Source organism: Vicugna pacos, chromosome 3 (assembly GCF_048564905.1).
Source record: "Vicugna pacos chromosome 3, VicPac4, whole genome shotgun sequence".
Taxonomy (NCBI): Eukaryota; Metazoa; Chordata; class Mammalia; order Artiodactyla; family Camelidae; genus Vicugna; species Vicugna pacos.
In genome coordinates, this window is record NC_132989.1 from 14,548,541 (window position 1) to 14,565,513 (window position 16,973).

General features: G+C 48.7%; 1 protein-coding gene and 1 pseudogene across 2 annotated transcripts; both read left to right on the forward strand.

Moving 5' to 3' along the window:
- Positions 1 to 827: 827 nt before the first annotated feature.
- On the forward strand, positions 828 to 6,561 carry LOC140690461 (sesquipedalian-1-like; annotated as a pseudogene).
- Positions 6,562 to 9,532: 2,971 nt separating this feature from the next.
- RPS14 (ribosomal protein S14) lies at positions 9,533 to 13,632 on the forward strand. Of its 2 annotated transcripts, none has more exons than XM_006204444.4 (5): positions 9,533 to 9,681; positions 10,559 to 10,709; positions 11,184 to 11,345; positions 12,522 to 12,598; positions 13,515 to 13,632. In XM_006204444.4, the coding sequence occupies exons 2-5, from the start codon at positions 10,561 to 10,563 to the stop codon at positions 13,580 to 13,582; spliced, it is 456 nt and encodes a 151-aa protein (XP_006204506.1). In that variant the 5' UTR covers positions 9,533 to 9,681; positions 10,559 to 10,560; the 3' UTR covers positions 13,583 to 13,632. The 2 variants fall into 2 exon arrangements, with proteins under 2 accessions (XP_006204506.1, XP_031527163.1); XM_031671303.2 differs by lacking the exon at positions 9,533 to 9,681 and adding an exon at positions 9,696 to 9,884.
- The last annotated feature ends 3,341 nt before the right edge of the window (positions 13,633 to 16,973 follow it).

The window sequence follows — 16,973 nt, forward strand, 5'->3', positions numbered from 1 at the left end:
CCTACTCCCACTCTGCATCTCTCACTAAATGGCACCTGCCCAGAGGACCCTGACCAAGCTAGAGCTGCCCTCCGTTGCCCCACAGGCCCCTTAACCCCCTGTTGCTAAGCCCACTTCACACACTCCATATTTCTGGCTCCTGCTCCCCATTAGACAAAGGCATTGACAGCAATCCCTGTAATGCATGCTAAGTGCTGAGAGGGTCCAGGGGCCATATGCTCAGACTGCAGGTGATTCTGTAACAAATCAGAAGCAGGTAGGTCCCAGCCTGTGGAGGACGAAACTGAGGGTTTCCAGAAAGGATGCAGGGTGAGACTTTTGGCTGGGCCCCATCTCCAAGCCCCAGCACCCACTAGGCTGCAGTTTCCTGGTTGTGTTTCTCTGGTGAACTGACTCACCCTCTCTGGACCACAACTTCTTCTCCCCACCCTCCCCTTATTCTCTTTTGTACAACTTCCCTCCAAAGGGAGGAGGGCATAAAGCCCATGGGAAAATTGAAGTATGAATTGTTGCTAAGAATGGGAAGTACAGGGCCTTCCAGGCTGGGCTTGAGGGTCCAGGAAAAGGGTTGGGGTTCTAAAGGCCAATTCCCTGTTTTTCTTTCATCCATTCAACAGATATTTAGAAAATGCCTGGATTCGAGATTAAAAGTATTGGGACTCTGGAGTCACTGTCTGGGCTCAGATTGTGGCACCATCCCTGATGGCTGTTGACTACTTGTTTCCTTAGTTGTAAAATGTAGGGGATAAAAATTTCTGCCTCCTAGTAAGGTTACGGGGAGGATTCAATGAGATGATATATGTAACTCGCTTGGGACAGGGTCTGGCATGTCGGGTAAGCATTCAAAGTAAGGGCTGTGTCGCTACCATTATTCACAGAGCAATGACAGTGTTGTCACTGATGTCACGCTGCCTCTCCCCTGCCACCCTACACCCAGGGCCTCGCTTCTCCAGCACTCTGGTCTCTGTGGGTCCTGGCAGCCCCTCCTCAGTCCTCTGTCAGACTCCTGCTCAACACCTAAAGGACTTTCGCTGCTGCCCTCGGGAATTTCAGAACACCTGCAGCGGAATCTCCTCTATCCCAGTCTTTTCTCTCAATGAGCCCCTCATGTCTGGGGAAACCTGCTCTCGCCTGAGGAGACTGCATTCCCCTGCAAGCATCCCAGGGGCTTCTCCTTCCTCTTCCACAGCCCCTGGACATGAGAACAAAAGAGGGAGGGAGAGGGAGAAATACCAGGCATGTTGTCCTCCCTGCTCCTCATTTGTCTGTTTCAGGCCAATTTCATTCCCTCCCTGCTAAAGGATGCTCCTTTTGAATTTTGTCTCCACACTGCAGCACCCATGACCCCACCTTGGTGCAGACTTCTACCAGCCCCCAGGTCGCACCCTCTCATCTTTGAGGGCTTGACCCTGGACTCAATGTCACTCTCAATTGCAGTTCTTGGTTATTTCAATATTCACATAGTCGATGCCGCCATCACCCTGCCCTCTGGTCCCCTGACCTGCTCCTAATGATCTTGTCCCCCAGGTCATCTCAGCTAGTCACTCCCATGGTCTGAAATGCCTCCCCACACCACTCTTAGTCTAACACCCTCAAATCCCTGACCACCAGCTCAAAGTATCAGCATACACCTTGACTTCAACCATGCCTTGCTCCACTGGGACCTCAAACCCGTTGCTTCGCCACCTTTATGCTGACCGTCACCCGCTTGACGCTTTCACTACCCCACTTATCCTAGCTTCATTGCCATGCTCAGTGGTGATAATCATTCCTATGCTTTCACCCTCAAATCCCCTGCATCCCTCTCAAGTTGTCTTCTCTGGGCAAAACCATAACCCTGGTTAAATCCAACTCTCCACCTACTCCATTCCTGCATCCATGCAGCTGAACATGGCTGGAGAAAACCTCGAGTGGATGCTGCCCAGGCATCACCCTCTATTCCCCTAGACTTCAGTGACTATTTCAAACCTTTTCCTGCCTCCAATCCTCAATATCCCTTCACCCCAGCCACACAGCTGATCGCTTCCTACCTCCCTGCTGAGAACATTCTCAAGCTCCCACTCCCATGGGCACTTACCCTCCAGTGTCTTCCTTCTCCCCTTCTGCACCAATGTACTAACCACGCTCCTCTCTAAAGCTGGTCCCTCCATCTGTGCACTCGAGGTGGTCACCTCTTTCTACTCAAGGTCATGGCTCCATTATCAAGTTTTCGCTCTCTACTAGACCACTCCCATTGGTGTACAAATATCTGGTTCTGATGCAAGCTTAAAACAGAAGAAAGAAATGAACTACTTGATCCTATGTCCTTATTCTTTGCCCTTTTGCACACTTGCACAGCAAAATTCAAACGAGGTCTATAGCTCTCTTTCTTTCTTCCTTTAATCTATCCCATTCAAGCCTTTGCACATCCCACTCACCCCCATCACACACACACAATGGAACTGCCCTTGTCAAGGTCCCCAGCGGCCTCCAAGTTGCTCCATCAGTGATCATTCTCAGCCCTCACCTTACGTGACCTCTCAGCGCATGGACACAGCTGCCTGCTCCCTTCTCCTTGATTCCCTTTCCTCCCCTGGCTTCCTGGATGCCTCCTCTCTTGGTTTCCCTCCTGTCTTACTGTTCTCTGCGTCTTTTTCCGTGGCTCTCTCCTGCCCTTATCCCCATGCTTTGAAGCTCAGTCCTCGGATCTCTGCTCCAGCGACACTCAGCCCCTCAGTGGTCACAAGCAGCCTCGTTATTTTAAATACCATCTAGATGCTGAAGACTCCCAAACTGACCCCTCCAGCCCAGATCCTCTGCTCAATTCCAGACTCACCTATCTCCCCCAAGATATCACATCTCCACTTAGATATAGAAGAAACATCTCAAACTCAGGCCTGAGACTAACACCTAATTTTCCCCCAAAATCTGTTGCACCATTAGCCTCCCCATCCCCCCGCAGATGGCAGCTCTGTCCTTCCAGGTGCTCCAGCCTGAAATGCTAGGATCATCTTTGACAGCCCTTTCTCTCATGTCTCATGTCTAATCTACCAGGAAATCCTGTTGGATCTACTTTCAAAATGTGACCAAATTTTGAGCACTTCTTTCTATCCCCAACTAATGCCACCTTGGTCTCAGCTACCAATATCTTTTGCCTCTTAACGGTGACCCCTGTTTCCACCTTCACCTCTCACGCCCACCCCCACTGAGAGACTATTCTCCACAGACCATCTACAGTGATCTTATTAAACCGTAAGTCAGAGTCTGTCACTCCTCTGCCCAAAATCCTCCAGTGGCTCCACTTGGAGTAAAAGCCGAAGTCCCGACACTGACCTAAAAGCCTATATAATCTGCCCCCAGCACCCATGAGTTCTCATCATTACATCTTGTCGCCCACCTGTCTCCCCTCACTCATTCCACTCCAGTCACACTGGCCTCCTTGCCCTTCCTAGAATATGGCCATGGTGCTTCCACCTTTGGGCCTTTGCACATGCTGTTCCCACTGCCAGTAATAATCTTCCCTTAGATACTGGCATGGCTTGCTCAATCTCCTCCTTCACACCTGCTCAAATCTCTCCTCAGCAAGGCTCTCTTATCCTCTCTATTTAATTCTGCACCTGCCCCACCCCTTCCCTCAGACCCTTTATATCCTTTATCTTGCTGGACTTGTTTATCTTTCATAGTACTGATCACCTTCTAACATAATAGAAAATTTTCTTAGATATTGTTCCTGCCCTTCTTGCCAGAAGGTAAACTCCAAGATACTAGGGGTCTTTATCTGGTTCGGTCATTGATGTATCCCAAGTATCTAGAAAAGTGCCAGATACATACTAGGCGATCAGTAAGTACTTACTGAATGATTGAATCAACTGTGAGAGGTGATGGTAGACATATTCCCTGTGTTCACAGTATTGACAATGCGTGGGGTGGGGTGGGATGGGAGAAACAGACGAGGCAGCAGGGAGTTAAGAGCAGAAAGCAGCTCCCACCATTTCTCCAGCCTGATCTCCCTTCTCTCTTCCCTCACACGCAACACCCCAGCTGTATTGGCCATGTGTTTTTAATTCCTTGAACTCTCCAAGTACCTTCCGACCCCAGGACCTTTGCATGTACGTACTCCCTGCCCAGACCACTATACCTGCTTTGGTATAGCTAATTCCTACTCTGTTTTCAAGTCTTAGCTTAAATGACATCATTATTGTAAGAGCTTGGCACTAAGTGCCCAATACAGATATGTTTCAATATACGATTCTTTAAAATATTGTTATTATCCCATTTAACAGATAAGAAAACTAAAGCCCACAGAGCTTACAATTTTTGCCCAAGGACCCACAACTAATAACTCTTTGTCGAAATAATAAACATGTTGATTTAAAAAAATCACAGTGGAATTTGAAAGCAGTGACTTGTATGGTTTTGGGGATGAAGACTAGATGGTTTCTGGGACTTCCCTATGGAAAATGTTTCCTGGGGTGATTGTCTGGACTGCCTTCAGGCATAAGATCAAGCAGTGCTCCCTTCACCAAGCACTCCCTCACTGAGGTTTAGAGGTCTGTTTAATACAGCTCTTATCCAAAGCAGGAAATCACTCCACAATACTCCAGTCTCTGCTAACATACCTCCTCTACTGGGGAACTCACTACTCAGGAACGAAAAAGTTCCTCTTTCAAAGAATATAAATAGACCATTCTCAGAAGAGATGCAAATGCTCCAAAAAAAAATCCATAAAGAGTTGTCTGACCTTACTAATCATGGGGAAAATACAATACAGCAAGGAATATATTTATTTACTCAGTTCAGCAAAAGTAGAAATTACCACCTTCCTGGGAGGCAGTTTAGCAACAAATATCAAAACTTAAAATACATATTCCTTTTGATATCTGGCAATTAACCCTGGAGGAAAGAACAGTGTAAGTGTGTTCTTGATAGGTCCGACTACCGCCGCCACCTTCCAAGGAATCCGCCCTCTCCTGCCATTGCACTGGCTTGGTCGCCCAGAGACAAAGCCCTGCTGCCGCCACTGCCACTGATCGGGTCCCCCACTGCCCCCCACCGGCTGGGCACCTCCTGTCCTGCGGCCGCCCGTCGCCCTAGGCCGCGCCTCTAGGTATTTGAGCACCAGCTATATACATGCCAGGCACTGGAATTCAGACAGAGAACCCCTGCCCTGCTAGAGCAGGCAAAAATGACCCAGCTGTGGAAACAGGGGCCCAGAGACGCTTAAAGCTTGCTCGGGGTCACACAGCCTGGACACTACAGAGCTGACATTCGAACCGAGAGAAGAGCAGCCCAAGGCGGAACTGGGCAGAGGGCGGGAGGTGAGCAGCGGCCTGAGAGGTCCCCGGCCCCCGCAGGCCCCAGAGCGGCGTCCTTCAGCCAGGAAGCTGAAGGAGCGCAGCCAGGCCTTCCACGCCGCCCGCGACGGCCCAGCCGACCACGCGCGCCTCCCGGGCAAGACGCGCGGCGGGCTCGCGGCCTACCGTCGCTGCTGGTCCGTGCTGCGGTGACATGCTCTTCTGCCTGGAGGACGCGGTCGGCCGCGAGCCCGTGGGCGTCACCATCCTGGAGGGCTGCACCGTGCACACGGTGGGGGCGGCCGAGGAGTTCGCCTTCGCCGTGCGCTTCGCCGGGGCCCGGGCCCGCACCTACGTGCCGGCAGCCGAGAGCCAGGCAGCCATGGAGGGCTGGGCTGAAGGCGCTGTGGCGGGCCAGCTTCGACGCCCTGGCCTGCGGCCGGCGGGGCGAAACCTGCAGCAGCAGCTGGCGGCTGTGCGCGCTGCGCTCAGCCCCGCCCCGCCGCCCCGAAGGGCGCCACCCCCGGCCCGGGCCGGGGCCGCGGCCGCCCCGCCGCAGTGCCTCTGCACCCAACGGGCCTCAGAACTCGGCCTCCTTCGCCTAGCGGCACGAGTGGTACGGACAGGAGGTCAGGGCGCTGTGGAGCCAGTGGCTCAGGAGGCAGGCCCCTCCTGAGGGAAATCGGTCAAGGCCAGACCTGAAGTCACCAGGGGTCCTGGATCTCGCGTCACCTCAGCCCCAGACCCTGCTGACAGGCGCACCCCTGGGACACTAGGGGACCTGGTCGTGAGGGAAATCTTGCTTAGGGTCAGCCCTGAGGCCCCTGCTGGGCCTGCTTTCAGGGACTCAAGCTCTTTTAGGACCTCTGTAACTCGGAGAAACCCCAGGCTTGAGGGGGCCATCGTGCCTGATTCTCAAGAGAATCCAGGCTCTGGATGAGCCTCAAGCAGCCAGAGGGCTGGTTTCCAGGGAAGCGTAGCCCCAAACCCAGCCCTGGGCATGCCTTGGTCGCCTGGCCCCTATCGACCAGCATAAGCCTGTTACTGGCGATAGGCCTCAACTGGGGCGACTCCAGACTGGTCCTCATGTGGGCAGAGGAGTCTGGGCTCCGCCACACCACAGCTGGGCCTGATCTCATTATGCTTGGCCCTCCAGGGGAGCTGTCTTGCTTGGGCCCCTGCCTGCCTCCAGAGGCAGCAGGTGCAGGAGGTGGCACAGGCGTGGGTCTTCATGCGTGACCAGTACGGTGAGATCGCCTGGTCCCCAGGGCTTCTGGAGCGGGGCTGACGCAGGACTTTACCCCGGTGCCTCAGCCAGGCCTTGAGGTGTGCTCCTGGGACAGTGGTGGCCCTCTGGCCTTGGGCCATTTCTGTGTTCTCTTGGCAGCTCTCACGCTCTCCCAACACTCCTTAACCACACATCCTTCTGTCTTCTCCTGGAGCCAGCTTTTCGACCCCTGGCCTGGGGAAGGGCCTCTCAGCTCACTTGACCTTGTCCAGTCCTGGGCTGGGCAGCTGTGGCCTGAGCTGACTTTCCAGCAGGTTCCCCCATGGAGGAGAGGCCATATGCTGACTCACAGCCCAGAAAGGGCCCAGGTGCCAATCTGATAAGGGCAAAAAAGCAGCTGCGAAGCCATGTTTGGTTTCCAGAACCCTCTTTCTTCCTATCGCAGCCCTTCTCTGAGCTCACAAACTCAGTCCTCCTCTTACCCACAATGTTCCCACTGGGAGACCAGGTCTCACTTTGCTTCTAGACAACTGCTACTTCACTGTTTTCACTCAACCGCGGTGGCCATTCTTCATCCAGGGAGAATCTCAGGGGGCTGGGGCACTCCTGGCCCTCAAGTTGGTCATGTTTACAGTCCTCGGTGCCCCTAAATGGGGACCCCCTGAGGGCACTTCCACCCCAATCTTTATTTCCCCAGAGGTTTCCTCTTGGTAACAGACTGGGCCCTTGGCCCCTTCCTGCTGTCTTTGGAGACCCCCAGACTTGGGAAAAAATGGGGGGCTGTCTGTGTGTCTGCAATCATCAGCTCACTACTGGCTCAGTTGACTGGGGCTTCAGTTTTAATTTAATTTTAATACTTAGGGGTTTTTTTCCCTAGCAATAAGTCTTGGTGTTTTCACTGCTTTTGTTTCTTGTTGGCTAGTGGGAAGGGCTAGGGTGCCCTGGTTCCAGGCTTGGCCAGTGGAGGAGGGGGATAGTTGGCACTACCCACAATGAGAGGACATAGAGCCTTAGATGGAGACAAAGTCACTTCAAGAATCTCACCTGGCTCTTTGCCTTCTCCCTGGCAAGCCCTGCTCTCCTGCAGGTGCCTCTGGGGGTCTTGGTACACTTCCCATCCCTCTCTTCACCAAGTCCTGAGTGGTGGGGGGTGAGGATGGCAGCTCTTGTCCATAGGCTCTGGGTCTCAGGGGTGTTAGGGTTAGTGCCCAGTGCCATATCCTGGCCAGACCCAGCTGGTGGTGTGAAGTGTTGGCCCCAGTTCTGATGTAGGTTTACAAGCCCTAAAGGTACAATTCTACCCCGCTTCCCCAGCCAAAGCACAACATGGGGTCAGGCTGCCTCTGGAGTTGGGCAGGGGAGAGAGAACAGGCAGCCTGGGAGAGGGATATAAACGCTAAAATAAAATAAAAGTTGATCAAGTAAAAAAAAAGTATGCTCTTGATAATTTGAAAAGTGTCCTCTTTATATTTGAAAATTCCAGAAATACCCTACATGTTCAACAACAGAGAACTGGTTAAACAATGATACCACTATACAGAGAAATATCATGTAGTAACAAAAAAATAGTGCAATATAGGCATTCCAGGTTGCTTGCAAGGAAGAGGATTGTGTTGCTGGGGACAGAGGTGAGAGGAGTAGGGTGTTTTGTTTTTACCTACTTTTTGATAACTAATTTTTTATTTGTGTGAATGCTTTAATATTCAAAATAATAAATGAAATTTTAAATATGTTTTAAAATGTTGTAGAGTTCTATTAGTTGTTATGGGAGGATGTCCACAACATTGTGTGGAAAAATAAAGTTACCAAATAGCATATAGAATACAATTTCATTTACATAAGATTGAATATTATATACTAAAAATATAGGTACAGATATAAGTATAGAAAGTCATTTCTGGAATAATGCTCCAATTTGATAATAGTGGTATCTATAGGAGAAAGAATTTAGAGATGATTTTTACTTTTTGCTACATACCGTTCCGTATTGTGAGGATTGTTCATAATAAGCATGGATTTTTTTAAACCATCAAGGAAAAATATTGTAAGGTTATTTTCTTTGAAAAAAAAAAAAAGGAAGTGGCTCTTCTAAATGTATATGATGTTTGGAAAGAACATACACCAAGGAGTTAATAGTGGTGGGTAAGACTGTCATTTCTTTTTTATTTTTTGTTCTCCTTTCTGCCTGTTTCTCTTTTATGGGTTTTCTGTAAGTAATTACTTTTTGTAAAGGGGAAAGGGAGCACTACATTTAAAAAGAAATCCTCCCTAAATCGAGCTGCAGTTGTTCAGTGGCATCAATCACAGTGCACAAAGGGTTATAGGCTATTTTGCATAATTGCTCATTTTATTAAAAAAATTATATATGTATGTGGTAAGTATATAGTTCATTATGTGGGCTTTATGTGTATAGGTGTATATGTATATATATATGCACATACACACACACACACACACACACACACAATACATAGTCTATTTCTTGGCTCTTCTCCATCTATACAGTCTCCCAGTCCGTCAAGGTCCTTAAATATTGTTATTAGAGGGATATACGGAACTAGCTATTAAACATAGGCTTTTAAGTCAGAATTGCAAATTGTGCACAGATGTGCAATCTCAGTTAAAAATCCCTTTCTTTAAAAAGTCAAAACAGCATCTATATGATAATTTGGTGAGAGTTAAATGAGGAAATGCATACAAATCGCTTAGTCCAGGCTAGCATATAATGGTAGTATTGAATAACTTATTCTTATTTTGCCGAATACACAATAGATGAAAGTCTACAGCACCGCAGTTTTGTTGTTGTTGTTCACCTCCGCGCCACGAGATGCGCTGTCGCCTCCAGGCTGAGCAGGCCCAGGGTCAGGGGGACGGAAGTTCTTCTAGCCGCGGCCGCGCCATCTTAGAACACAGGCTTGCCTCACCCACCGGCTGTGGCTCCTTAATGCCTTCTTAGAGGCAGACCCGCTGGCCGCAACACCAAGCCCCTTAGGCGTTCCTTTAAGTAAACCGTCTTCTCCAGGGTGTCTAATCTCCTTCCAAACACTAAAGGCGGTGACTTCCGGGAGCCGGCCTCACCCCGTGACCTTACACGTACACTTCCGGGGGCAGGACGTGACCCGTGACCCCGCCCTCTTCCACTCTCTCTTTCCGGTGGTGGAGTCTGGAGAAGACCATCAGGTAGGAGATCCGGGCGAGGACAATCGAGTGGCATCCTGCGGCACGGGGGCTTAGCGGGGCAGTGGTCGCGGAGCTGGGGTCTTTCTGCGGAAGCCAAGTCAGGTACCAGGCGAGAGGAGCACGGCCGGCCGACCGAGACTCTAGTTCGCGCCCTGTCTGGGTAGCCGGCGGTCTTGCTTCAGGGAAAGGCGTATAAAGTTGGGGTGAGTTCGGGTCTAACCTCAAAGGCATAGGCCTCGCTACGACCACAGCCGAATTCAAGCGGCAGCACAGCGTGGTTGGGAAAGAGCGGGGGTCTTAGTCTGATGTGGGCTCCCACCTCTACTCCGCCAGCTTCTTCCGGTGCGGTTGCAGTTTGGGCTCCTGATTTCTATAGTTTGTTCTCGAATCTGGGAAATAGGAATAACTGTCGCATGGGTCCCACAGGGATGTAATGTGGATTCAGGAAGGAAATGCAAGGAAAACTGCCGTTTGTTGGGTGCTGCTTAAATCTGAGTGCTAAGTCGGGCACGTTGCAAATTCTGGGCGCTCAAGGAAGGCCTCTGGAAGCTAGAAATTAGGGTAGGGGCTGCACGTCAATGTTCAGTACCTGCTGTGAACCTTTTCCCCCTGAAGGCAGCGATGGGGGGCACTCAGAAGTCTTGCCAGGGAGGTACTGAGGAGGCTTAACTTCCACTAAGAGACACCTAGGAATCCTGGTTGCTGAAGTGTACATGGCTTTGGGAGGCTGGGGGCAGGAGAGCGAATGCTCAGTTGTGTCCCGCGCACCTTTCCCAGAGTAAGTTCTCCCAGAGAAGAAAAGCTTGCGGTTTTCTTGTAATACTTGGAAAAAGGGGTTCTTGTCCTTAACATTGGGATTCTTTTTCCTTCCCTTAAGAAATGGCACCTCGCAAGGGGAAAGAAAAGAAGGAAGAACAGGTCATCAGCCTCGGCCCTCAGGTGGCTGAAGGAGAAAATGTATTTGGTGTGTGCCACATCTTTGCATCCTTCAATGACACTTTTGTCCATGTCACCGATCTTTCTGGCAAGTGAGTACCTGGGTGGGCAGAAACCAACTAGCAAAAGCTCGGGTTAGAAACGATCCTGAAACTGAGTGTCAATTTAAGGGGATCTCTTGAAAGAATTTAAAAGGATATTCAGTTGAGGAAATGTGCTTGGTGGTTTAGTCCACAGATGCTGTTAAGTTTCTAGGCACTGAAGTTTCAAGAGGAAAGGAAATACATTTGGTGCCCAAGTTTTGGTTTCCTCATACGTAAAATGAGGGTTAGTAGTGCCTGTTTCCTGGTGTAATGGGAAGAATTAAATGAAGGGTTGGTACAGAGTTTAATTCTTTGAACTCCATCAGGGCAGAGCCCATGGTAGTCTTGTCAGACGAAGATGCATGTTCAAATTGTCCTTCATCCTCTACCATACCTGAGCTGTGGTGCTCCTTACCCATTAGGATGTGGTACATACTCTGAATTGTCATTGGGTAAGAAAGGACCCTGTGCTTTTGTCCTCAGGGAAACCATCTGCCGTGTAACAGGTGGGATGAAGGTGAAGGCTGACCGAGATGAGTCCTCTCCATATGCTGCCATGTTGGCCGCCCAGGATGTAGCGCAGAGGTGCAAAGAGCTGGGCATCACTGCCCTCCACATCAAACTCCGGGCCACAGGAGGCAATAGGTAAGGCTGGGACTGGGTGGTGAGATCACTGGGTTTGGGCACCAGAGTACCTGAATTTGAGGCTTGGCAGATATCTCAGTAAAGTGGGTTACATGAATTTTTTTGGTTTCTCAGTGCATATAAATGTTATGTTTTACACTCTTCTGTAGCCTTTTGAGTGTGCAATAACTTTATGTCTTAAAAAAGGAAAGCTCTATGTACATACCTTAGTTTAAAAATACTTTAAAAAGTTCTGTCATCTGACAATGGCGTGTTGCCAGAAACCTTAATTTTGTTAAAGAAAATACAGTTTGTGAAGCTCAGTAAAATGATGTCTGCCTGTGATTGGTTCCTGCACCCTTCCTTGCTCCCTCCCCCGCCTCAGCTTACTGTGTTACTTGAGTACTCACTAGGCACTGTGCTCCAGGTACTAGAAGAGAGTGATGGGGGAAGGAAGATATAGTTTCCATCCTCCTGTGTGGCTCTTAGGCTGGTGGAGAGTCAGACTAAACAATATAGAACAGGGGAGTGGGTGGTTTCTGTTTGTGGCAAGTGTTGGGAAGCAAAAGTGAGGTGACAGGTTGGTGATAAAGTTTAAACTGAGACCTCAATGTTGTATCAGGAGTTGGTCCTGAGAAGAAAGGACAAGGGAGAGTATTCCAGGCAGAGACAACTGGAAGGAAAAGGTCTTGGGGTGGGAATGAGCTTGGCACATCTGTGGGAAAGAATGGCTTGGAGTGTGGTCAGGGAGAGATGCGGGTGAGGGCTTGCTGGGTCTTGAAGAACCTGGTAAGGATTTGGTCTTTGGTGGGTGGTGAAGGGAATAAAAACTTTTTAATAGTAATGAGCTGATGAGATTAGGGTTTAAGATGACTGCTGTGTTGGAAACAGACCACATAGGAAGTTGTTAAAGTGGTCCAGTGGAGAGATGATAGTGTCTTGGTCTTGGGAGGATGAAAATGGGCAGTTCATCAAAGAATCACAGCAGGTGACTAGAAGAGGCAAACAGGCTGTCAGCAACAGGGTACAGGCTCTGACCCATGAGGGAAAACTGTAAGTGACCCATTAAGCCTGGAATATTTACTGCCTGGCCCTTTGCAGAAAATTTGCAGACCTCTGAACTAGAGGGTTGTGGAATCTTAGAATACCCTATGACTTGGCCAAAGGATTTTAATAATTTAGATATTTGTTTCCTAGGACCAAGACCCCTGGACCAGGGGCCCAGTCAGCCCTTAGAGCCCTCGCCCGCTCAGGAATGAAGATTGGGCGTATTGGTGAGTTTCCCTCTTTGGCTCATGCTTGGATTTGGTTTGAAACACTCACTGGTCAGACCAGAAAGCATGTGGTCTCCGCAGAGGATACAAGGCCTGGTCTGGTGACTGTTGGCAGTTAGGTTTGTTAGTGGGGGCTGCAAGAGGTGCTGTATGACAAACTTCCTGAACACCCATGTCACCTTGATGTGAATGTCTTCCTGCATTGGGACAGCACCTTCTCATTTCTGAACCTCTGCCCAGTGGTGGCTGGTGGAACTAACAGGAGATGTCCTTTTCTGGTGTTCTCAAGGGGGGATACTGTTGGCATTTTGTGGGGGCTGTCTCCTGTGTGGTCCTTGACTACTAAGTATCAGTAGGGAGGCCAGTCACTGTGACAGACAAAAATCTGTGGAGGGGGCAACAGCCCCCGTGGTTGAGAATCCCAGCAGTTCCCTGTGTTTGTGTAGCATCAAACCCTCTTGCTGAGATCTGGCTGCTTACAGCCCTTGCTTTGTTTTGGTGGCACTGTATGCTGATTCCTCAGTCCAGTGCTCCAGCCCTCTCAACAGGTTTTCATTTCAGAACATTTTTAACCTTTACCTATTAAAAAAGAGAGGTTCTTCAGTTACGCTGGGAGAATTTTTTTCCATCAAAATTAGTGGCCTAGGTGTCAGAAACCTGGATTTGTCACCCGCCTCTGACATTCTATTCAAGTTGCCTACCCTCTCAGCCTCAGTTTCCCCTTCAGGAAAATGAGTTCAAACCATATCAGAAATTTTGAGGAAGCAGCAGGTGGGGCAGCTCCACATCCATCTGTTATATCCCGAGGACTCCTTGCAAAGCAGCAGGATCCACTGCTGATCTGATAGACCTTGGGAAGCCTGGACCCCTTTTGCATCCAGCTCCAAGCAATGATGTTTTCTCTTCCTCCCCACAGAGGACGTCACCCCCATTCCCTCTGACAGCACCCGCAGGAAGGGGGGTCGCCGCGGTCGCCGTCTGTGAACAGGACTTCTCAAATTATGGTTTTCTGTTAATAAATTGCCTTCATGTAAGCTCTTTTGACTCCAGTCTTCTCTCCTTTGTGTAGGGGCCATCCCTTGGGGACATTTGATTCCTTCCTCCTGTCTACATTTAGCCAGGGTGTGGGACTGACTTGAGGTCATGGGTGCATTGATAAACCAGCAGTCATTTAATAGATTACGTTGCTTCAGAGAATGTATGTAACCTGTCAAACAGGAACACAAGAGGTACTCCTCATTCAGTGTCTGCTGTATGTTCTGTGAACTGATCTCCTAGGAGGAGCCTAAGGAGGGGTGAGAAACTGATGCTGCAGTTGGATCTTTCCTACACTGCTAGTGGTAGCATTAAGTTACCTCAGTCATCTAAAGCAGACCAAGGCCTTGGAGACCTTGTTTTGAAAGAAGAGGTGTTGGTTCCAAAAATGGACCAATTCTTAAAGAGCCAGAGTGGAGTGGAAACTGTTGAGCCAAGTGTAGCCTGAGCAGAAGAGCCTTCCAGACATGAGCCGTATATAAACACGTGTGGGTGTATACTCGCCCCCCATACCTTCTGTGCAAAATTGGGAGCGCACTCTATTGCATCTTGCTTTTTCTCACTTGGCAGATCTTGGAGGTTGTTCCACATGAGTACATAAAGTACATAAAGATTCAGTCACCCCACAAACACATACCGAGCCCTATTTTCATCTGTGATGGAAAAGAAAAGTTTTTGCTTTCCGGAAGCTTGCATCCAGCTCCGAGGACCCAGTGGCACCAGATGGTACTGAGTGTTCTGCGAAGAATTAGCCAAGGCCCTGTGATGGTGACTGCTGTGCTGAGAGGCAAGCTTAATGCTTCATGGTTCTTCGCATAGCATGTTTCAGCACCTCATTCCTTTTTATTACTGAATGACATTCCACTTCCTGGATACACAGACCGTATACTTAACAACTCTTCCCACTTGGAAGAGTCCTGGAGAGGTGAGTCTAACCATGGCTCCTACCAACTACCCTGTGATGATAGACAAGTCCTCTTATCAATCTCTTGCTTCATCTTAAAAATGTGATTACCATCTGACGTATAAAATGAATCTGTGCTGATCTAAGTGATTTTAATAAATGAACAAGACACAAATCATCCTTATAAAAGGTTCTAAATAGTGTAAGTAGACTCTTCCCCCTTCCAAAAAGTGGAACTTAATTTTCCCTCCCCTTGAGTAAGGGCTAACCTTACTCACTTTTCCAAAGAATGAAATAGAATATGAAAAGAATAAGGAAGAGGGAAAATGCTAACTTGGCTCTGGAGAGAACTGTCATATGCTTCCCTAGCCATAAGGTTCCTGTCGCTTGTGATAGGTCATGTTGACAGTTCTCTGACATAAGATGAGAAGAACCTCTGATATTTCTGAAAACCCATCCAATTAGAGGATATTCTACAGCATATCAGCATTTGAATTTAGACGATATGAAAAGCAAGGACCTAAGACCAGAGGAGCTGAAGGAGGGATGTGATAACAGTGCAATGCATCCTGGACCAGAAAGGGCATTAGTGCAAAAACATAACATCTGAATCTGGAATCCAATTAGTAATGTACATGTGTTGCTTAGTTTTGACAAATGTAAGATATTAATATTAGAGAAAATGGGATGGGTGGTATACAGAAATGCCCTCCCTTTGTAACTTTTTGGTAAATCTCAAAGTATTCCAAAATAAACTTACTGGGGTGAAAATGAGGGTGCTTTCCTGCTGTCTATTTTTTAAGGATGTGGTACCTAACTAGAGTTTGGACTCTAACCTTAGGCAAGTTAACCTCAGCCATTTGGTGAAAATTGCTGTAATAATGGCAGCCTCATAGGATATCACAAGAATTAAATAAGATTAAAGCGTTGAGCATAGTGCCTGGCACTGAAGAAGCTGCTGCTATTATTATGCCTGTACAGTTCTGCCAAGCAGCATGAATGACAACTGGCTGGAATCCTGGTAGAAAAATCCTGGCGCTTGCTAGAGCATTCTTTTTATTTCCTGTGATGGGACTTTGCAACTTGTCCTGCTGTTTCCTGGTAACCAGGTTTGCAATCAGCCAGGTCTTTGAAAACAGTTAAAGGTTTTGTTTGCAAGTTGCAAGGAGAGCTAATTTGTGCAGTTTAGGTTGGAGTGTAGCAACCTATTGGCCACTGAGGTGGACAGGGCAGAACTAGATGAACTGTTGCCCGCCTGAGACTGCAGACCATGGAAGCCCAACCTTGGCAGGCGAGCCAAGCTGTAAGTGCATCCTCAACCAGTGCCCTAGAGATGGTCCCTGCCTCTCCTGGCTCCTTTCTCTGACCTGAGTTCCTGAAGCAGCCTCTCTCCTAACAAGTCTCCCTATTTTTCTGGCCCCTGCTTATCCCTAAGCCATACTGCAGCTGTGTGACCTAAAATTAATTGGATTATGTCACTCCTCTGCTCATTTACCCCCACCCCTCTTCAGTCTAAAATCTAATCTTGATTCTCCAGTGTTTTATCTGACTCTTCCATAACCTTCACCCTCTCACTGCCCAAGCCAAACCTAGTTCCTTTCACTTTTCCAGTTCTTGGTGCCTTCAGTCTTTTGCCCATGCTTCCCCATCCCAGCTTGGCTCCTTCAGTATCTCCTCTCCCCTATTCCCTCACCACTTTCCGCTCACCTGTTGGAATCTGTTTTTTAGCACTCTCTCAAAGTTATCTTCCTGGATGCCCCTCAAAGTGCTTCTCCACCCAATTCCCACAGCACCCCTATTCTCCCCGTGGTACCACTGGTCTCCCTCTATTCTAATAGCCTGTTTCCTCACTAATCTTTGGGAGAGACAGAATGTCTTGTTCAGTGTCTGCCAGCCCAGCACCCAGCCCAGTCTGCACAAGTAGGGGCTCAATAAAGATGTGTTTGATGAATCATTAAGAGAAAAGATGAATGGGCTTCTATCTTCTGTCGTTTGGTCAATTAAATAGTTGAAGGGCTTTTCTAGCTCCTGGATACATTAAAACAAACATGTATTCCTGGGATCCAAGGAAGTAAAGAAAATCCGCAGGGGTCGTTAAAGAAATGAGAAAAAGGAAATCAAGATGAAATGGAATTAGGGAGCAGAGTTACAGGCAGAGAAAGCCGGAGTGGCCCTCAGGGCAAATACAGAATCAGTGCCAGGAGGTTAAGCTTAGGCTTCTCAGCCCCAAGGTTAGGGAACTAAACTTGACCTTCATATTGTTCAGATATCAGGCCTAATGTCCCAGGTAGGAATGTTCCCTAGGCTCTTTGTAGAAACAAAAGCAAGCCTTGGGAGAAAACCATCTACATTTGAGATCTTGCCTGTTGTTTCTGCTTCCAGTTAGCTTCATTGACCTAGGTGATGGTGTCATGGCTCTCCGCCCAGGAGAATACT

What these genes read in the sequence shown, in the direction of transcription:
- RPS14 (XM_006204444.4), top strand. Translation starts at nt 10,561, where the DNA reads ATGGCACCTCGCAAGGGGAAAGAAAAGAAGGAAGAACAGGTCATCAGC. An exon ending in GTCACCGATCTTTCTGGCAA is followed by an intron (nt 10,710 to 11,183) that starts GTGAGTACCTGG and finishes TTTTGTCCTCAG; the next exon opens with GGAAACCATCTGCCGTGTAA. An exon ending in CGGGCCACAGGAGGCAATAG is followed by an intron (nt 11,346 to 12,521) that starts GTAAGGCTGGGA and finishes TTTGTTTCCTAG; the next exon opens with GACCAAGACCCCTGGACCAG.